General features: G+C 38.1%; 1 protein-coding gene across 8 annotated transcripts in view; it reads right to left on the reverse strand.

The window, feature by feature from the left end:
- Window positions 1–23,270, reverse strand: part of KIAA0586 (KIAA0586 ortholog) — a 74,472-nt gene that overhangs the window by 14,324 nt on the left and 36,878 nt on the right. For 3 of the 8 annotated variants that reach the window (XM_057410665.1, XM_057410664.1, XM_057410663.1), the window contains 5 exons: window positions 21,658–21,792; window positions 20,194–20,374; window positions 17,610–17,746; window positions 12,481–12,568; window positions 3,353–3,850 (listed from right to left, as the gene is read on the reverse strand). In XM_057410665.1, the coding sequence (XP_057266648.1) occupies window positions 3,564–3,850; window positions 12,481–12,568; window positions 17,610–17,746; window positions 20,194–20,374; window positions 21,658–21,792 (828 nt within the window). In that variant the 3' untranslated portion in view covers window positions 3,353–3,563. Of the gene's footprint in view, window positions 1–3,352; window positions 3,851–12,470; window positions 12,569–17,609; window positions 17,747–20,193; window positions 20,375–21,656; window positions 21,813–23,270 lie in introns of those variants that run through there. The other 5 variants (XM_057410668.1, XM_057410667.1, XM_057410666.1 and 2 more) reach the window with 5 other exon arrangements.

The following is a 23,270-nucleotide window of genomic DNA, read 5'->3' on the forward strand; positions in this document are numbered from 1 at the left end:
GTAGGTCACATGATGGGTTACCAGAGTACAGATGTCTTCCAGTTTCATGAAGAGTTCTGGTTTCTTACTTAGTTGTCTTGGGGGGGGGGGGGGGGGTGTGAGGTTTGTCGTTTTTTTTTTTTTTTTTTTTGGAGGTTTTCTTTAGAAGTAAACTTCAGACCAATTACATTATCACATAACAGTTTTGTTTGTCAAACTACAGTTAAAAATCTATTAAAATAGATGACAAAACTTTTTTTGAAGCAATCAAAAATTTTAAAATTGGCTATTTCAGCCATAACTCAAAAAATCCCCAACCCATTCATTTTTAGAAGCTTGTAGATGATTATGGTCCAAAATCTTAATTGCTCTTGCTGTTTTATTACAGGAAATATGAAAGTGACATGTGCAAAGGTATTTTGATTACAAATTACTTACAGAGATTGCACAATAAGTCAGACCTCTAAGGGCCTTCTGCAATTTCATTCTCAAGACTAAAAACATCTGAACTTTCTTTTCATAGACTCCAAAATATTCCCTCTGGCAGGCTCTGCACTGCAGTGCTCTAAACCAGCATCGAACAGTTGGATGGCATGCTCTGAGAGACAGTCACATACCTGGATACCCAAGCAAGAATGTCTACAAAATGCAGTGACAGCCAGATGTCCTAGATGCTTTATGAAAACACACCATCCTGGGACCCATCAGCTTTAGCACACCACCACACATCCCCTTAAGCTTCACTGCTTCTGAAGATTGCTTGATGGTCTGAGCTAGCAGTGATGCATGATGTAAGCATCTGAACACATCATTCAGACCTATGATGGGTACACAAGAAGTGTACAAGTTTTCTCTTTGTAAATGCTTAACTTTCCTTGCAGACTTGCAAAAAGCAGCTGGCTTAAGGAACTGAATGCATGGTTCTCATTTAACAGCCCACGGTGGACAGAGAAAGCAAGGGAGTTTGTCCTTAAAGACAGAAAAAAAACCCTTACTGAATTAATGAAGTAAGACCCTTATTGTCATCTTAAGTGGTGCTAGCTTTCAGCTGCTGTGGTTCTCAAGCCTGCATACAAAACCACCACCACATAATGTAGGTAGAAAAGTAAGGTTTTAGTTTAGCTTCCTGCCATAAGCACAGAGCCAGCACTCCAACAAAGCCGTTGTGTGCTGTGCTCTGCCTGAGCTAAAACATCTCTCCAGCAGAATCATAAGGCTTATTTCCAAAAGCATAGCCAAATTCTTGAAACCTCCAATGAAGGGGTGGGTTGTCACATTGTAGCAGAGCAGATTTTGCCTGCAGTGCTGCTGCTATTCATTTTTCACATCATATATATCGAGGTCAGAACACATGTTTTACGTACCGCTGCAATTTTGGGTTTAGTCTCTTCATTAGGCTGTATTTAGAAGATTATGAATCTTGGGAACAGAACAGCCTTTATCAAGCCTTAACTTCAGAGATGCTGGCTGTTGTAGCCCTGCATTTAAAAGCCACTGAGAGAGGAGCAAAAACCTCTTTAAATCCCAGGTCTGCCTGTGCAGGCAAACCCAATTGCTCTCATAAAAATGGTTTTGGACATTGTTCATCAGAGAACGCCTCCACAAAGGACGGCATGTAAAGGCCAGCTGGAGCAGGGGGAGGCATGACTGCCGGGCCTCCGGTAAAGTGAGGACTCAACAGGAAACTACTCCCCCCTTTCTTTTCTTTCTTTTCTCTAATCAGGAAGGAAGCTTCATCTTCAGAAACAAGCATTCCCTGTGTAATCTCCCTGCCTGTCTCTAGGAGCGGGTCCAATTACTGAAATAAGCAACATGCACTTTTAAGAAGTTAATCATGTATTTACACTGTAACTCAAACTAGTAAATATTTCCCATTTATAATTTTGACTTACATACCAGGGCACAATGGCAACTGTTAAGTAAATAAAACAATTTTCTCAAGATCAGTAATTATGGAATTATAAAAACAAACTAAACAAAAAACCCCAGAAATTAACGACTTGCCAACAAATTCCATGCTTTTTACTCCTACTGAAGAAACAATGGCCTGACAAGGACAGAAACTACAGCTGTTATACTGTTTTTAAACAAACACAGCTCTGCTTAACTCTTGCAATATGTACAGCGCATAAAACAAGGCCATGATATGCAATGCTGAGATTATTACTTTACTGTAACAACCTGAGTTAAGATGGAGGTCAGCAGATCATCACATATTAAGTCTAACCTGCTTTGACTGCATAATTTTGAGACAAAACATAAATGTAATTCTAGCAGATCGAGAAAACATGAGATACACATTTTCATTGTTCACGTAGAGTTGATTTATTATTTTGTATTGAAACTACATGCTTACCTGACATTAAAAAAGAAACAGTTAATAGAAAGTCAAAGTCATGCCGTATATAAAGAGAAAGTTACCTCCCTGCTGCCAAAGTAGAATTGCTGCGTATTTTGTGTTACACTCAACAACTTTCACTCAGGTTGTTTACAACTGTGCTTAAGAACAGTTCTTCCTTCTTTAAAAGCAAAACGTAAGTTTTAGATTAAAGAAGAACAATAATACAGATACAAAGGTTCTAAATCTAAATGAAGTTTTTCTAGGTGTAGGTATTTCTTTTTCCTTGCATGACAGCATTCATGATAAAAACCAGAACACAGTAGTCCACAGACAGATTTTAACCCATCTCCATCATTTACTACTGTTCCTTGCAAATGCAGTCACCAAAAGCACATTTGCAACTGGTAATTTAGAGATGAGAATTTGCGGTATTTTCCCTCAAGATTAGTTTTATGCGAAGATGAATAATGTCTTAACCAAGTTTTACATTTGCATGCTATTTCACACTATTACAAAATGCGTATGTAACCTCAGCAGTGAGCAACAGGTCACGCATGACGGCTTTAATCTTCACTCACCAGTCCTTACCCTACTTTAAAGAAGAAAGCTACTATGGCATACTGCATTTCTCAAAATCAGCATGTTATCAAAGAGAAGCATTATGATTACTTTTATAGTATTCTTCATTTGGAAGGCAGCCTAGATATTTACTCCACACTGTTGCCTCATTTGAAAGTTTGCTGGGGTCCTAGTCTTAAAAAATTCATCACATGGGCACTGAAAACATATTTATACTTAGACAGTCTTGTATCACTACTGATAAGGTGGTGCTGCAAAAACCTGGCCTCTCTTCAGTGAACAAATTAGAAGGTTTGTTTACTCCTAAAGCATACCGAAAAAGAAGCAAATATAGTATTTGGTGACAACACTGTTCACGAGCACAAAAACTGCCTGTAAGTCAAGCCCTTTCACAATATAATAAGCAGTAAAAGAAAAAAAGTATCATTTCAATTTGACTGCAGACACTAATCATCAAAATACCCACTTTTATTGGCTGGTTAGGTTTTATTAATAACTTTATAGCTATGTCTCACCTCTGCTAGCAGTGAAAAAATTCACAAAACATTAAAACAGGAAAAGAAAAACGTTTAATGGCTGAGAATGACAGCTTTTGTAAATCCCCCATCTCCCCTATAAAATAGGTTTGGGGGCAAACAGTCAGCATCTGTGGGCTATTCATCACTCACATTAAGCTACCTCCAGCCAGCATATACACTCTTGTCCTAGTATTTCTCTTCCACCCAGCCACTCCCCACACAAACAGCTGGCTCCTTCCAGTTTTTAAGAAGTGCTTAAAAAAGCTGAATTCAGAGCTCTTTAAGAACAGGTAAAGCTGAAGAGAGTCCAGCTGCTTCTGCCCAAGGACCACAACCACCAAAACAGCAGGGAAAGCAGAAGCTCTTCCTTTTGTTGTGCTGCTCTCAAGACACCCACAAGCCACTGAAATATAAAGGGCAACATCGGCCTTACCTGCCAACCAGAAAAATAAAACAAACTCAGCACATACTGAAGACAGAAAGCCCACATTTCTCCTATCATAGTGCTATATATGTTACTCCAAGTTGAAATATGCATTTGAAATACTCATCACTGTACGGTGACATACAGTACCCATGCAGTGTATTGCCAGCATCCAAAGGTATAAAGACTTCCCACTCTGATACTGGTGTCTTTTATAAAAGAAACATAACTTTAACATTAAAAAAGAAGTGTGAGATAAGAGGACTTCTTAAATGACTGTTAATCCAAGTAAGGGTGGTCATCCTAGAAGATCCTGTAGAGCACCTCCCAATAAAACTAACACAAAGTTGGCAGCAGGTCTACCTGAGATGGCTGGAAAAGTTTCTAACCAGCTTAGCTGTAGTCAGGCTGATGTCCCAGGCTGAAAACAATAGTGACTAAGCAGCATAAACATATCTTAGTGAGGAAACTGCTTTTACAGGCTGTAATCTCTGACAGAGGCTGTTGCATATTCCCATAACTCCAACCAAATGCTCTGCTGAAAAAGACAATGCTATTTCTTACAATACATCTTGTTATGGTGACATAGTGAGGCACATCGTTTAGAACTAAAAATTCCAATTAAAATTCATTTACCATAACTGCTAACAAATACACATGTGAATTAAAGGAGTACGAGACCATAAAAATCAAATGCCTCTTCACAATATTATGACAGAAGATGACGTGTAAAGGGACTTCAGACTCAATTACATGTATATAAATGAGTAGCAGGTTCAGGGGAGACTATTCTGACCATTTTCTATGACCTACCACAACACACAGGCCACAGAACAGCTACGCAAGCTTACTTTCTAGATGCACATCAGTTCTTTCTTATTAAAGCATGGGCTCAGAGCTGTGGAACCACTAATTTGTGAGAAACTTCTCCCTCCAGAGAAGAGGTAACTGGAAACAGCCCTCAGGCTGATGCAAGCATTAAGTACATGGGGAGTCTCTGTCCTTAGGTGGCTTGCCCAAGTCCATTAATTTTTTCTGTGTGTCCCCCATTTATATAAGCAATGTTTGCATGAAAGGGGAAAGCAGGTCAGCCTAGTCAGCTTGCTACCATCTGCTTTTATTCAGTTACTCAAGAACAGTGCCAGTGGGATCACTGCCCATTAAGGGGGTTTATTGTGCGTGTTTATTTTTTGCTCTTTACAATGAAGGCAACAGCAATTACTGTAAGTTTCTAAAAGTGCATACAAATCATAATACACAATACAAAGCTGCTTCAGTCAGATCCCAGTGTGTTTACAGATCCTATACAGGCTGTGAGAAAGACTGTCTTGGCACAACAATTTCAGTAGACTAGTGAGGAGTGTGTTAGCATCCAGGAGATCTGAGATGGTATTTAATACTTGCTACTGAGACTATACACTGCTTGCAATGCACAGCAACTTCAGTTGAATCACCAACACACGAGAATCTTACAAAAAGAAAAAGCGTCACATTCTAGCTTGCACCCCAGACAGGCTGACAATAGGTGGATTTATACAACTGGAAACTGGAACTGGTGAAAGATCAAAAGGTAGACTGCCAAAGTGGAAACTACAATTCAGGACTCTCAGCTAGTACATTCCAACTCTTCAGACTGGATATGCAGCAGCAAGAAGTACTCTCCTTTTAATGACAACTCTGCCCAGAATATGCCTAGTCACAAGAGACACAAGCTACCCAAAACCCCAAAACAAACAAAAAAATCCCCAAACCAAACCAACCAGCAAAAAAAACCCAAAAACAAAAACCCAAACCCCAACCCAATCAAAACCACCAAGATGACAAAAAGAAAAAAAGAAAAAAAAAAGAAAAATGCAGAAATCCACACTGATTCACATTGCAGGGAAAAAGCAGTGATGCTTCATGCAGCTTAGCAGAACTGCCTGGTAGTCTGGGCTGCTTTGATTCCAGCAGGTAGTCACAAATGTTTGAAAAGCAAATGTAATTTTTTTGTTGTTTTTTAAGAAATTCTTATACATTTGGTAGTAAAACCCTTTATGTTATTAAGATATACTTAAAAATAGAAGATCTGCAGAACCTTCTGGTGTCTGTGTGACATGATACAGACAGCTGATGCTCAGCAGGCATGCATAGCGGATGCCACAGGATACTTTGAGGCAAAAAGGGTGTATGAACTCCAGAATGTACATTGGATAAATGCTTTATGCAGCAGTACCACAGGTTTTCAGCTTATCAGTATGAAAAAGGGACTGGTCCTTCATTATTTGTACATTATAACCCTCATTATAAGTGAAATACCAGGCTTAATTTTGTCACTGCCCTGAACTTCATGAGATATATAATGCACTTTGAGGGATAGCACAGGACTAGATCACCTGCAATCCCTTAAAATCTAGGCTTGAAGAAGGAATCAGATGAGATTTCTGGATATTTACCTTGAGACACAGTAAATCTAAGATAAGACAAGTAAGAAATCCAAGTATATGAGAGTCTCCATAGGAAGTAATCTTTTAAGTAGTGATATGTCACTTCAACTAAGGTGTTTTTTTTTTTCCCCTTTCCACAGAAAAAGCTAAACTAGTGCTGGAATTTCAGTGAAAATTCCTGCTGCTGTGTACAGACCAGAGGAGGGACTTGGTACAAGAATATACCCCAAATCTCAGCAAAATAAGTGTACTTTAAACACAAAGATCCAATCAAAAGGGAGAAAGAAATAACCTTGATCTGCTTTCACCTGCTTGTGCAATGGGGCTATAGATGCCAGCCTCATCTCCTGAATGTAAAACTTCTAAGTGGGAACATTCTTTAAGCTCACACTGGAAGATTCCCAGCTTTATTCTATTTTCTGCATGGAAATTGCAAAATACCTTCCCTCTAAAGATTAACCATACACACATCCAGCACGGTGCAGAAGTTGATTCTCAAGTGGACTGTACAAAGGAAACTTGAAGACACACAAAGCTGTGCAGATATCATGATGGGTGTAAAGTATCATCTGTATAGGCACCAAGGGAAGACTAAAGGGAAGTTTTCTACCTTTGCACATACCCCCCACAGCAAAAGCAGAAGGTCACAAAAATGTCTTGACAATACTGCAGAAGTGAGAGAGCACTGTATCCTTCTGTGCCATTTAAAGATGCATACAGAAAGTGGAGAACTAACTCTCAACCTCTTAAAAGTAGAAAAAAAATGCCAAGTGATGCACGCAGACCTGAAATAAAAAGCCAGGTGATACATGGTGTGGAAATGGACTTCAGAGGAGAATGACTTCTACCCAACTGTGCCCGTCAGTAAGAAATCCTCAGACCGTACGGCAGTATGAGCCTGCATGGTACAGTTTTCTTTAAGCTTAAGCTGTTTTTTCTTTGGGGGGGTTCATTTCTTCACCTGATTACTTGATTTTCAATTAACTTAGATGCCTCAAAAAAATCAAATTACATTCTAGGAGTCTAAAAATCATACCAGGGAGATTTGTGCTTCACCTGCCTGTAGTTCACGCCTTTTGCACAAAAAAAAAGGGGAAGAAATGACGTGTCTAGGAGACTAGAGGACCATTTACAAGAAGAAGATTCTTTGGGAATAAGTGAGTGCAAGGATGTGCACAGTCCCATGAAACCCACAGCAGCTCCTGGTTCTTGGTTTCTCAGGACCATATGCTGAAGCAGCAGAACACAACCAGAGCAGAAGGATATCGCTGTCCACAATAACAATTCTACACAAGATTTTGCCTTAAGCTACGAAAAAAAAAATTAAAAAAATAATAAAATCAAACTTTTGTTTAACATTTCTCTGAAAAATAACTAAAGTAACTGAGTGAGAAAAGAAGCAACCATAGATATAGATGGCACTTTCTTAACAGATAAAAATATTTACAAAAGCCAAGAATTCAAAACTCCTGTTCCAAATGTAGTGTAACACAGCTAAATAATGACTTACAATAATTCAAACTAGAAACTCTCAAGCATAGCTGCTGAAGATTTTGTAGGGATATTATGCAAAATGCATACTTATTACTCAGATGCATGTTTTCTAATGCATGGGCTATCATATAACTGCTATGGATATGTACAAAAACAAACAAAAAAAACAACAAATGAAAACTCATTGTGAACTGCTGTTCTAAACCCCCTGGTGCACCTAAAAGCTATGATTACTTATAGCCAAGACACAGTTTCTGTGGGAAATGCAGCTTTGCATTTCCTGACTTGCCCAAATGTAAAATGTATTAACTGAATTATGCCAATGAGCCATCTGATAGCACAGGGAGGCAACTGTATAAGAAAACCAGAGTCAAAATAGAGCAGAAGTAAGAGTTCTGAAGAAACACCAAAAAACTTACATAAACCTCTAATAGGACATTTGCCTGAAAAATGTCGTAATTACAGCTAATTGATTTCATTACTTCAGTTTCCAAGATCTCTCAGAAATTAGTCAAATTCAAGGAGCAATGTAAGCCATGGAAACTCTTTGTACTTCTCAGTCTGTGATGGTACTCTCCACAGTGTGAAAGAAAAGCTCTGTTTTGCTTCATTAGCTGCTATTTTCAGGGTGGTATGGACAGTCTTTAGCAGCAAAAGCCTTTAGTGAAATTCAGTCCAAAAAGAGAAACAGCAGGATACTGAGGAGAAAGTAAACTTTCAGTAGAATAGTTAGTTATTAAGTTTTGATAAAAACAGTTCCAGTTCCAAGAAAAAAAATAAAGACCTTTAGCCTTATCCTAATTATCTTCCTTCCTTGAAGCATCTGTTAGAGATTTGCCTCATGCCGCAACAGTTTCAAGAAAAAATAACCCAAAACCTAACTCTAAGGAATTCCTGGCTGAAGAAGAGAAGCAAAAAATTATTTAGTCATAGTCATATTTTCAGTATTAAAGGTTTCAATACAGCATAATGTCAGTGTTAACACAGAAGTAGCCCATTTTCAATACTGAAGAGCGACTCTGGAAGCTTTATTTTTTATGCAGATTGTTTTAAGGGCTTCTTGCCCTCTTATTCATTTATTGCACAGACCATCTCCTCCCACAAGCAATTTTGCTATCTCTCTGTGGCAACAAAGCCAATTGCTTGGTGTCCCAATATTACTTTCCCATATAGTTATGGCCGACTGAATATAATTCACTAGCTAGAGATAAAAAGGAATTACTGTCATGAAGTTGTGCTCTCTAGGTCACAGTTTGAGTGGCTGTGCTGTAGAAAAATAATTAAGTAAAGATACACCTATCCCTTGGTTCTGAGCTGTTCATATTAAAGTTTAAAAATGCTCTACAGTCAAGGAGTGCCACCTGTTCTTTCACTTTAATTTAAAAATTTGGAATCATATTAATGTAAGCCTGAAAATGCTTCCATTCTGGAAATATGTGCATTCACCAACCACAACAATTATTATCATATTAAATTTATGAAGATATTTGAAGGAATGGCACAAAGATTAAATGGTATAATAAAGCCAAAAATATATATGCATGTATATTATATACTGCAAATGTATGTTTTCAAACCACTGTCTCCACTATGTCTACAGAAGGCACACATTTCAATTAATAATACATTCAGGGTTTATTTTTAATTGTAACTTTCAGGAGACCTTACCCTTTCAGGCATGATATTGTAACAGTCCTACTGAATTTCAACTTTCATTAGAAGACATCAATCAACTTTCTTTCAGTAAAAACACATGTTCACTCTAGACCACAAACTCTTTTTAAAACAACAAAAGAAACTTCTACCATATATATATTTATGACCATAGACAAAACATGAAAAAAAAATAATTGTCATGTATTTATCAATTAAATGAAAAAAGCTTTTTTTTTTTTCTTTTTACATCCAGCTCCAAGTCCAAAATGATTTCCTCTTTCTCCCAACACCCTGAATTCACACTTCATTTCAGGGCTCTAGGTTTTACAAGCACTATTGCTGATACAATCACTTACCCTTTAAACTCCAAAAAAAATACCTAAATGGTCCTGCCCCTGAACTGCTTTTCCATTTTCAGGCGAGTACTCATTGTCTCTTGCTATCTCAGTGAAGGCAACAATTTGACATGAAGTTTTTATCAAGAGGGTGCTTTGAACTTACAGTAACAGATGTGCTTAGCTTTGAAATGTTGTATTTGAAAACACACTCTTTTATCATGTTGCAAGTTCTCATTTTTCTTTCAAATAATTCTTATTAATTTCTACCTTCAACTTTTTGCCTGATTAAGTTTGCTGTGGTAAAGCTTATAGAGACAAGACCTTCCGGTTTAAACTGACAGACAAGTTACTTCCATTTGCAAATCCTCTAGATTTTTATTGGCTCGTTAAATACGTATACTTTGAATGAGAATTAAATTATCCTGGTATATAAATCATCTTTTTCTTCTAGTTTCGAAGAAAATTGACTACTGCCATCTCGTGGTCAAACATTTTCATCTGACAGACATAATTGTACTGCGCCTGAATACTTTGTATTACAGTACAGGTAAATTATTTTTTTTTTTAATAAATATTCCAGAAAACAGATTCAATAAAAATATTTTACTCCATTTAAATCCCTCTCTCACTTAAGACCCTAATCAATGATACAGGCTGAAAGTGCTGCCTTATTAAGACTTGGAGACAAAAGTGTAAAATCATGAAGTACAGCGTTAGAAAGACTATCCCACTCTTTCCCCCTCTCTGATGCTTAATAGCAAGTCTTAGAAAGAAGAAGAGGAGGAAGATTCCTACAACTGCTGTTAAAGTTGGGAACAGGCTGATCCTGCAAGGCAGAGCTGCTACATAATTTTTTTGCAATTCAGAGGTCATGTTAAACTTACTAGGAATTCTCTTTCCTGAGGAAATTTGGATTTTCTGAATACCAGAGGAAATATACAGTTCTTCTTGCAATATTTTCCACTAATATTAGAGTTAGCCCCCATTTTTTAATAAATTAGGTCTTTATCTACCCACTTTAAAACCACATGTTCATAAATGTGCCTACAACAAAGCACACACATGCACTAGGGTGTGCCACTTCAGTTCTGTAAGCTTTTCCACTAATTATCCATTATTCATAACTTTACATTATTCATAGCTTTCTTCATATGTAAACCATGATTGGTCTTAAGTCCCATGACCAATAACATTGACCTAGGGCTTTTCTTACAACTTAGAAATATTTGAAACAAAATAATTCCATCAGAATTATAATTCAATTAGATGTTAAAAAAAAAAAATAAATTGAGGAAGTTCAAAGAATTATTCTAAAAGAGTTTGAAGGAAGAATTGGTCTATACTAGGGTGAAGCAATTATAATTGCATATATTGTTGACATGCAGGTTTTTAGATTCCTGATCTTAGCATGTAATAGTAAAACCGCCATGTATCTCCCCCTCCACCTCCACAAACTTCTTATCTGCTACAACAATTAAATATGGCAGTAATATGCACAGCTTGTTCTTCCAACACTGACTTGAACTACCAGAAACAAAATATTCTCTCCTTCTCATGCAACATCCTTAATGCTTTTAACAAGTACTGTTAAGTAATCTCCTGCCCTGGGTTTAGCAGTAGCAGTCATTTTTTCTCTTTCTTAGTAGCTGGTGCAGAGCTGTGTTGTTGACTTTTGGCCTGGGAACAGCGCTGATAACACCGATGTTTTTAGTTACTGCTCAAATGTTTGGTCTAGCCAAGGACTTTGTGAGCCTCATGCTCTGCCAGGGAGGAGGGGAAGCCAGGAGGAAACAGAGACAGGACACCTGACCCAAACTAGCCAGAGATATTCCATACCACAGCACGTCATGCCCGGGATGTAACTGGGAGTTACCTGGAAGGGCACTCACTGCTCGGTCGTGCTTGTTTCGGCGGGTGGTATCGTATTCTGTTCCCTTCTTATTTCCTTTATCATTATTATTATTGGTGGCAGCAGCAGGGCTTTGTGCTATACCTTAGTTACTGAACTGCTCTTATCTCAACCTGTGGGAGTTACATTCTTTTGATTCTCCTCTGGGAGCGGGGGAGGGAAGAAAGAGGCGGGGGGAGAGAGAAACTGTGTGGCTGGCTTGCCGACAGGGCTCAAACCACGACATCTCCAAAAATAGCATAGTTATGCATAGATAATACATAGTGTCCTTCACAAAAGAAGGTCACTAACTGCTAAATACTACCTTGAAGCCCATCTCAAAATAGGCTATTTTAACACTGAAAAGCTATTTTTTTCACATTTGCATGATCTTAACTTTTTCTTATCTTTCAGTCCTTCTCCAATACCCTTGCATTTTCTCATGCACACGAACCACTCCCATTTATCACAAGAGTATGAATATTTTGTTTGCTGAACAGCATTCTCTAAAGCAATTAAGGTTCAGCTGACTACATAATATGCATATTGTAATGCTCTTGGCAAACAAAAATTTAAGAAAATACCTAACTGCAAGGATTCTGATGACTTATGTGCAGATATCTTTCCAATCCTTTCAGTGCACCTTAACAATATCATAATCATGTAGATTTATAGACACTATATATGAACATTTGGAAATTTTGAGATTTCAGTAGTAATGAAAACCAAATTTAAAAAGAAAAAAATCAGAACTTTATTATACATCAGTATACAACAACATTTAAAATTGATGTGCTTAACTGAAAGAACTATGTTTGCCTATTGACATTGATTTACCTTCTCGTTGCATCTCTTCAGACTTCCTTCTCACATAAATAACTTGGGGTTTCACAGTCTCAACTTGTGCAGCTCCTTGGCTTTCTTCCTATATATCAAACATTAAAATCATATTACAAATCTACCTTTTGATGTAAAAGCACAGTAAAAATTTTGTGGAGCTTCAAGAAAGAGATTTTTAAAGATTCATTAAAGGATATGCACTTGTTCTCCATTCCTTTTGACTTCAAAAGAATTCAATCTGAATTAGCCTATTGCAGTGTTATTTCCTCTAGACAAACATCCTGGGAGCAGGAAGTATGGCAAAGTGCCATTTAGACCTGAAGACACAAGGAGACCTTCAATTTCTACTCAAAATATGTGGCAGAAAGAACATAAGATTTCTCTGGCTTTCTTCAATACCCAGGACTTCTTCCTAGGTATTATCCCCCTAACTACAAAGATAAAGTTGAAAAGAAAAATAAAAATTTCAGCACACAGGTTGGAAAGCCAATGCCAAGTATAAAATTTATGACCATGTTTTAAGAAACATTTTCTGCTCTTCCTGAAATGCTCTTCTATGCTATGTCTGAAACAATGCCTGAGGAAAACAGATTCTTAGAAGCAACAAACACTCTGCATGTTAAAAAGGGAGACATCATATTTGTCAAGCACATTTGTTATCTTATGTATTAACTGGAACAGGAATCGTAGCCCAGAGACATTCCACCACATGTATACAGGAAACGTGAAAAGTGTAAAACAAGAGTCATAGAGTCCTAGAAGACGTAGGCATTCTTAAGCATCTGAAAGCTGGAGAGGTACTTTGTGCAAGGGCATGTACTGATAGGACAAGGGGTAATGGCTTTAAGCTGAAAGAGGGTAAAATTAGATTAGATATCAGAAAGAAGTTCTTCACTGTGAGGATGGTGAAGCACTGGCACAGGTTGCCCAGAGAAGCTGTGGCTGCCCCACCCCTGGCAGTGTTCAAGGCCAGGTTGGACGGGGCTTTGAGCAACCTGGTCTAGTGGAAGGGGGTTGGAACTGGATGAGTTTAAGGGCCCTTCCAACCCAAACCATTCTGTGATTCTATGATTCTCTAAGATAGAAAAATTTGATTTCATCAGTTATTCTGTTGATTCTGTAGATTAATATAAAGGGTTTTTTTAATGAAGATTCCTAAAGAAGGAGGAACACAAGAAAGATCACAAATTTTTGCATATCACAGAGCATTTGGAGCCTATGGACAGAATTACTGTATGAATTCTGGGAAAATTATATGATCTGAGAAGCAATGGCACTGCTGTTCTTTTGAAGATCTGATGACAAAGTACCAGTGATGTTTTGCTTCCCAAAAGCAAAAAGAAATAATAGGAAAGTATTTTTCAGTTCTGTAAGAGAAACCCTCCACTGCTGTGGAGGTCACAACTGAAACTAAGAGACAAAAATATAAATGAAGACAATTTTTATGTCTGGCAATGAATAAGCATAGTGCCAACTATGCAATCAGAGCTTCCCTTTTCTTTCAGCTAACAACTGTCTCCAACAATAACAGAAATCTCAACAGGGATGACACTGCTTCTCATGTACTTCACGATCATTTAAGCCAGTGTGGCAAAAATCAGGGGTAAAAACAACCATACACCATTTAGGCACTGTCTTTTCCTCAATGCTTGTTTACTCTCCCCATTAAACAAAGCACAGAAAGGGCTACACTAGTAGATAGCATATAATTTCTAAAAAACGCCAACACAACCTCACCAACACAACAATAAGCATAAGCTGACAAAAGTGAACTACATGCACCTGAGATTGAGCTAGCATCTGCACAAGGCACTATGTGGACAGACAGACCAGTTAGGACTAGTACTAAATTGGGCATCTCTACACACCACGATGTTGATCAACTCTGCTCATCATTTAAAGCTGACAAGATATAAAAGAGTTGAGATGATTTTCTGAAAGAAGGAGGGTCTCATGGAGATGTGATTGGAAGCCAGCACTGTTACAGAATATTAAATGTAAGCAACACAACAGCATATTCATGAGTAGATCTGAAGTGTTTCTTTGGTTTGGATTTTTAATAGGACAAATCAAAAACCAGCTTAAACTGAAACAAGGTGCAAACAGAAGTTGAGAGATAATACATAGATTCATAGCTTACAATTACGCATTCCTGAAGATTAAAAACACCATGTATTTTGAAATACTAAAAATAAAACCTAATGAGAATACATACCAAAGTGACAATACCACTTAAAAAATGTTGATTGTATAAAAACATTCATACTTGCATAAGAACATTATAAAAATATTTTGCAACTGGTTTTCTAAGATTTCAGCAATGCGTTTGGGTCTTAAAATTATTCAGATTAACCATCTTTGAAACGTTTAACCAAACAAATATGACTTCAATGTTCATGTACCTCCCATGTTCAAATTGCTTCATCTAGAACAGGAAGAGCCCAGCTTCCTCCTAGTCATTCTTTTGCTTCTTAATGCTAAAAACACAAGGGCAAAGTGGCCACAAGTAACAGTCAATTCCTGTATGGTTGCACAAGAATGGACAGAAGGGGTCAAACTGAAGATGCATTTATTCTGGCATTCTGTCTAACAGTGGCTAAAAGTATAAATAAATCTCAAAAAAAAAACACCAATGCCAGAAGTGGAGGAGCAGCCAAGGAATCTGCATAGATAAGAAAATTCCTGTATGACTTAAGCCATTTGTTTTGCAGCAAGTGCTCACACAGACTCCACTTTTCATGACTAAATGCTCTGGCCCTAAATGAAAAGACAATGTTCTTTCTCTTGGCCAAAATCTGATGTACACACCCGTCCCAGGGAAAGAACAAGCAGCATGTATATGGCAGCTTCACATCACTGCCCACAACCTCCCTGAAATGAGGATCCTGCTCGGACAGACTACAGAAAACACCCAAGATCTGTCACAACGAACCCTAAGATGCAGGAGGATTGTTCCCAGTTACATCAGAACAAAGGTCTAACAAACCCAAGGCCCAGCTGGACACCATCTGAAATACCATGTATTTTTTCAGATCTTGGCAAACATCCTGAAAAACCTAGTTTTGCTCCTAAACAGACTCATCTTCTGGCTTTGTACATAGCTGATACAGTTTCATTTCAATGAAGGCAAACACTGCCTAGAGCTGAAATTTAGATGTGAAACAACTGATGTGAGAGTCAGTGACTAACTTGGGTGGAAATCTTTTAAGAAGTTTGAAGTGATTACTGCCTTAAACATTGCATGCAATGAATCATTCTGGAAGCTCGAGTATCTCTTGCTCTATTAGCTGATACTATATTACAAGAAAATCTGTTTCCTAAAGGCAAGTAACAAAGCAGATCAAGCTGCAGATCTGAAGACAGATGCCATCCCTAATTGAAACTAAGGGAAAAGTTCATCATCATTGTTAGATGGTAGATAGATGCTGTCAAAGCAAGCCTTCAAGTCATCTGGTACAGGCATTTTTTGGTGGTGGTTGTCTTTCCAGAAAAGGATATATGGATCTAGTAGAGGATCTTATGGATCTTGGTTTTGCCCTATTCAGGATAGACATTTTCTGTGATTAAAGGTATACTTACAGGTATGGTCACAACACAGGAAAACTAAAAAATTAGCCAGTGAGAAACAGGGCTGATGTTTCTCATGGGCTTACGTCAGGAACACCCACTTATGGGAAGAGATTCTTTTGTTTGGGGGAAAAAACCAAAACTGACCACACAAAGTTCAGGTGTTTGTTTGGCTGGTTTGTAAGAAGAATGAGTTTTACATATCTGCAGGCAAAAAAAACCTACCCTACAGATTCAGATGCAAGAAAGTTTCTAAAGATAATATATAACTATTTGTATATTTTCTAAGACACTGTCAGATCACACTACATTTCTTGCATAGGTAAGACTATGGGTTATAGGCAATCTTACACATAGTACATTATCATTTGCCTGTACCCAGGCAAACAAAAATAAATCCTAACAAAATCAGCTAACTCTCCAGAGCACAAGATGTAGGTATCACTGTGTTATTTACCACAGTTAATGGTGCTAAAAGAAGAAAACATGGTTTACCCTCTCTGTCCTTTTTACTTTTGGCTTGTGAAGCAATAACAAGGATATGAGCTCACTCCAACAGACACAGTGCTTTAATAGAATCCACTTTTGCCTGTGAACAATCATTCAAAGAAATAATATGTTCTGGTAATCTCAAAGTGAAAAAGGTATAACATTTAAAATCCTTTTTCTCATCTGAAGTGACATATTTAAGAACTGCTCAGACACCAGTGGCATGACAGACATCAAAGCTCCAAAACATAAAACCACAAGACAGGTCAACTTTAGGTTATTTTTAACATTGAAAGAACATCAGGGAAGGACAGAATGCATTCAGGAACATAGCAACTAAGGTAAGTGTATTGCTACTTTCAAACATACTGTGAAGCTTATCATAATACAGAGCAGTCTCCTGGCTCATTTTCAGCTTTTTCCACTCACCATTTAAATTTATCTTTAGTTAGCAAGCAAACCATCATCTCTAGGTAACAGCACACACTAATAAAGTAGCAATGGATTAACCCTATACGTTTCAAGCAGAAATCAACAGGGTATTTATCTACCTTCAAGTATTCTGAGATACATCATCATTACTGCTTTTCTAACCCTTCTCCTAATAGGATTAATGATGCTCCTGAAATGCTGAAAAAGAGTTACAATTCATAAGGTCCTTTCCAACCCTAACTATTCTATGATTCTGTGAGACCGAACCTCCATTGTTGCTTCCTCTCCCATATATCCATCATGTTATTCTTCTGTATTTGAAGCACTGTGCCCCTAAAACATTGGAATGCCTCATCTGAGCTACGTATAGTATTAGAGCCTGTGAGACTACTGAAGCTGTGAGGAAGCACAGAAAAAGGTCTGACCCTAATAGAAAGCATATTGTAAGGATTCTGTCACAGTAAACACAACCATTTTTATTGCACACATGAAGTCTTGACTTCAGTTTCTAAGCTGAATGTGTATCTTAAATGCACCAGTTCTGAGTTGTCCGTCACCATAGTGAAACAGGAAAATTTATTTTCCTGGGTTTCAGTTTGCACTTTCTGACTAGTCGTAGAAAAGATCCTTAGGTTTACCTGGGACAGATCCTCTGAGAGAGATGTCACTCTGCGGCTTGACTGGGCTGCTTGCAGAACAGGATTTGAAACCGGTTGCAATTCCAGTTCAGCCATAAGCATTGGACTATGAGCTGTATCCTCATCTCCAAGAATTTCTGCCAAAAGATAAAAATAAAAAAATTCCTTGATGGACTGGACCGTTAATGTCCCAGTCAACTCATGGCAAGATGTGGAACCTTTCAAGATTCAGCAATGGGACATACAATGTTAAAGTGAATTACTTCCTCCTTACATGGCTCATTGTATAACCTTTAAATTGTTCTTGTGGGAAATAAGAAATACATGTCTGTGGAAATTGAAAAAATAAATCAGTTTTATCATCTGTAGATTTCTAACATGGCAAGCATTTATGGCAGCTTCAAAGCTGTACAGCTCATCATACCAGTATATGTTTTATGAGCTTTAGCACACATATTGGAAAGAGATTTGAAAGGCTTCTTCATGAAAATGTTTCACTGTTGTCTGAATTAAAAGAAACCGGCACATTGTCTTTTTTAAAAGGGATAATTTGCTATATAGTCCATCATTTATCATGCTTTTGCAGCCTGCAAGTATGTAAAGCGTCTTTATGAAAAATGTACTGATAGCTCATGAACTAACTTTAGTCTCCTGCTATCATACAGAGCCAAAGAATTAATTTTAAGCCTAATTAACTATAATCATTGTTTAATTAACTGTAATTATTGTTCACTTTAAGACTGTATGTGCCACATTTCATTTGCATGATGGTTTTTATGTTCATGACTTCAGGCACTGAAAACAAGGCTTTATAAATGAAAGACTGATCAAGGTGCTGTTATATACCTACAAACAACACCTGCTCCATCCTATAAATAGACATCATGTTTCTATGATACAAATAAAAACCGTTCACAAAACTGAAGATACCCATAGACACACAATCCCCAGAATTCTTACAGTCTTATCTGTGACTCATTCTGACAGAGAAACTGATCATCCACTGCAAGCTTAAATGTACAGAGACACACACCCTGAAATATGTGAACTTTGAAATCTACTGGTGTAGCACTTATTTAATATTACCCCTAAATATGATTATAAAATAAAATTATGGACCTGTGTTGTAACTCTTGTGGCTATCAAGGAATAGCTCTTAGTCCTAACCTGCAATAGACTGAAGGACATATAATCTCCCATACCAGGGGGCAGATAAAAAAGATTTGGAAGAAAAGTGGAAGCAATCACAGAGCATTTCTTCCTCCTCCACCCCGTTCCCCACCTCCAAAACCAGATTGTTTCCTACGCAGTGTTGACTTCACTATCGAAAGGACTTGGACACAAGATTTTCTGTTCCTCTCTAATATGAAGAAAATCTTGTTTTGAAAGCAGATCCTACAATGTTATTTCCTCAGCAATGTGAATGAATACTGTGCCAGTGTCCAGCACAGTATACGTTGGTGGGCAGGGAGAGAAGCTAAGTTAAAAATCGTCAGATGCAATGCAACTCAGTATTGGATTATTACAGATGTAAAAGCACAGGGCATTCCCCTATACACACCTGAAAAGGTACTTCTAAACTTGATTTTCAGATAACAACAGAGAAACTGGGATTAAAAAATAAGGTAGAGGAAGGATGCAGCATTGGCTACATGACTGTTTTCAACTGAAAAAAATAAATTACTGCTTTACCATAGCAACTCATCCCTGCAATATTTTGTGCAAGCCATTAGTTGTATGCCTCAGCTACCCTCATCTGGGGAAAAAAGAATTTCCATAGGAATCATAGAACCATAGAATAGTTAGGGCTGGAAAGGACCTTAAGATCATCCAGTTCCAATCCCCCTGCCATGGGCAGGGACACCTCACACTAAACCATGTCACCCAAGGCTCTGTCCAGCCTGGCTTTGAACACTGCCAGGGATGGAGCATTCACAACTTCCCTGGGCAGCCCACTCCAGTGCCTCACCCCCCTAACAGTAAAGAACTTCTTCCTTATATCCAATCTAAACTTCCCCTGTTTAAGTTTTAACCCGTTAGCCCCTGTCCTATCACTACAGTCCCTAATGAATAGTCCCTCCCCAGCATCCCTACAGCCCCTGAATATATGAAGCTAAAATATACTGCCCGTTACGAGACACTGCAGTATCATCTTGATGGAGTGATAAAACCAATGAGGAGGTGTGCTGTGTAAGGGGACAGAAACAAGGATCTTCAACTGCCAGCGTTAATACTTGTCCTGTGGAAACTGACTTCAAGAATGATTAAAATAAGTGGTTTTGAGAACTGAATTTGACTTAAAAGAATAAAATACATACTTTACAAGTCAACTTTTCTATCGGCAACTGGGTACTTGCCATGATTTTTGTTCAAATTGCAGAATACTATAGATAAAGGAGAGTGAAGGCAAGGCTTCAATTAAATTCAGTTCTCAAAATAGAAATGAAAATAATTTCATTGCAGAAATCACCTATAAATTTTTAATTTTGTTAACGTATTCGTTGAAATTATTTCAGATACTGTTGTAGAAGACCCTCAGAATCCACACAAATATCACAGAGAAGAAATAACAGCCTACTTGTACCTCCAATTCGGACAAGCTGCCCTGGAGATGGAGAACGGAATCTCCGGTGTGGTCTGTTCTCAGAAGTCTGACCTGTTGGATGGTCCACATAAACTGAATGTCCCATTAGGATTCTCTCTGCTGCTTTGGTCAGCCTTGGTCTTTGACCTTCACTGAGCTGCCCAACACTATCATCAGAATCCTACACAGAACAGCAACATCAGAACAGCAGATATAAAAAACAGCAATGTATTTCTTCCAAAACCACACACAGTTATCTAATTACATTAACCCTTAGAGCATATAAAAACTTAAGTCTACAGAATCAGTCATATAGAATCACAGAATACCAGGTTGGAAGGGACCTCAAGGATCATCTGGCCCAATCTTACTGGGAAAAGCATGACCTAGACCAGGTGGCCCAGCACCGTGTCCAGCCAAATCCTAGGAGAACATTCTTTCTCTTGCAAATGAGAAAGTATGTTTGCATACATCTTGCCAGATTCAGGGGTAAATTCGTTAGTGTCTTGTATGGACAGACCAAGTAGTCCGTAAGTATGAGAAAGGAAAAAAGTAAATTAGAGATGTTTGTAAACGGTAGGGCTGATGAGAAAATGTCACAACAAATAGTCAGATTCAGAGCTGAACACTGTAGAAAGCTTTTCACTAAGTCCATCTACTGGAGCTCATTAAGCAAAATAAAGACAGACAAAGGAACAGTTAAGGAGGTGAGAGGTGAGTGAAGTTACTACTTATTTAGTCTAAACGGACCGAGATAGATGGAAAAAACTGCATATGCATCAATAAAATCACAAAAACCAAGATCTGCCATAAATAAAACTGCTGATGAACCGTATTGCAGTACTCACAGTTCACTTCCTTTAAACATTCCTCTAGCTATGTTGATTAGAATAGACTCCCAGTTCAAACTATTAATTTCCACATAGAAAATGTGTGGCAAAAAATGACTGTTATCCTTTGTTATGCAGTAGTTACAATTTTCTGTATCCGGATATGGATATTTTGGAGGTTTTGTTCCAAGATCAGTATCAACAGCATGTGCTAAAGTGCATGTAAACATTTGCTGAGTTTTCTTCATACCTCCCTAAAACTCTCAGATGGCTGTAAAGTGCAGTGAACTTGTACTGTTAAACATACCACCTATACTGCTCAAGAGAGAGAAAACTTTCTTGGTGCTCAAATCAATAGAACAAATCTGGTACACTGGAACAATCACATACACACCTTGAAAACTAGGTATGTGTGATACTACACAGTTTTGTTTATAACAACACTTAACCTTCAGTGTTTTTTAAAGTTTTACACAAGAACAAAGGCAACAGAAGTGGGATCACTTCCAGCAGGAAATTAAGTGTATGAACCTGTTCTACAACCAACAGGAGTTGTAAGCTTGAAATATTACTTTTGAGTAGGAAAGTATCACTTCAAAATTACTGTGCTGGAAGGACAATGACTGTAAGTTACCTCCAAATGGTATATTCCTTCCTGTGCAGCAAGAGGTGCTTGATTTAATTTGGCTAAAAGAGTCAGGACAGGATCCCTGTGATAGCCTTTATCTGGTCTTCTCACCACTTGCCCTTCACTGGGAGGATCATAATCCTAAATCAAAGAAACAAAATCTACATAATATATAACTTGAATCATTCTTACTATTAAAAAAAAAGCATTAATTGTGAACTAAAGTTGTTAGTTTCCACACTGAGAACTTGTGTCATTAAAATCAAGGCATTTAAAAATAAGCAAACTGACAACACACTGCTTTCTCCTTTTACCCACAAGCATGCAGAGTCTTTATTTAATCCGTAAGACTGCAATACTTAGAGAAGAAGGCCCTTTAGGCCTACAAAGTTCAGGGAAACAGTTAAAACCTCACACATACTGGTCACTAGGCACAATCTGGCTGCAGAACTACTCTCACCAGCTAGGATTTAGCTTCCTCAACCAGGGAGCCTAGTTTGGGGATGGAAGACTATTAGAAGGAGTTATAATCCAGCTGACAAAGAGAAAGAATAACATCTTAGAGAGCCTAACCTGATTAAAAAGAACTAAAATTTAGGTTCTCTTCATAACAGTCTTAAGCCCAGAATTTAAGAGAGTGGCAGACAGAGAAGGCGTGTAAAGGGAAGCCCACAAAAGGAACTTTTACAGTCTTGATCAAGAGTAGGGTGTTCTCTTCAGGTGCCTATACACTCACATGGCAAAGTCTGGACAACAGACAGAAAGATCTGCAAGTTCAGAGAGCACAGTCTCACAACTATGACATGAATGAAATCATGGATATTAGATGGGAAAGTACACACAAGTGAAGTATGTCATGTATGGCAGAAATGTTTGGGAAGAATAGCCAGGGAGAAAAGCGGATTCCTACTGAAGGACATTTAAACTTTGCATTATTGAGGTTGGAAGGGACCTCTGAAGATTGTCTAGTCCAACCCAACCACACAAAAAAGCACCTCTTGCAATGTTTGGCCACCCCCACAGTAAAAACATTTCTTATATTTAAAAGGAATTTCCTGAATTTCAATCTATGCCCACTGTCTCCTGTCTTTCACTGGGTACAACTCAGAAAAGTCTGGCTCTGTCTTCCTTACTTCCTTCGACCAGATATTTATACACCTTGCTAAGTTCCTCCCAGAGCTTTGTCTTCTCCAGGATAAGCAATCCAAGCTCTGAGTATTACAGATGCACCACTCCCTTAATCATTTCTGTAGTCCTTTGCTGGAATCACACCAGTAAATCCTTATTTTTCTTGTACTGGAAAGCCCATAACTAGACACAGTACTCCAAACACTGTCTCACCAGTACTAAGTAAAGAGAAAGAACTATCTCTCTTGACCTGCTCTTCCCAATGCAGCAAAGGATGATGGTGGCCTTATTTGCCACAAGGGCACACTGCTGGCTCAGATTCAACTTGTCCACCAGGATCCCCAGGTTCTTTTCTGCAAAGCTGCTTTCCAGCCTGTCAGCCCCAGCATGTATTGGCGCATGGACTTGTTCTTCATCAGTTGTAGCACACGGCACTTGTCCTCGATGAACTTATGTAAAATTCTTGTCAGCTCATTTCTCTAGCCCACTGA

The sequence above is a fragment of the Pezoporus wallicus genome, unplaced genomic scaffold, assembly GCF_028554395.1.
Source record: "Pezoporus wallicus isolate ANWC-B61680 ecotype Strahan unplaced genomic scaffold, APGP_CSIRO_Pwel_v1 contig_8831, whole genome shotgun sequence".
In the NCBI taxonomy this organism is placed as follows: domain Eukaryota; kingdom Metazoa; phylum Chordata; class Aves; order Psittaciformes; family Psittacidae; genus Pezoporus; species Pezoporus wallicus.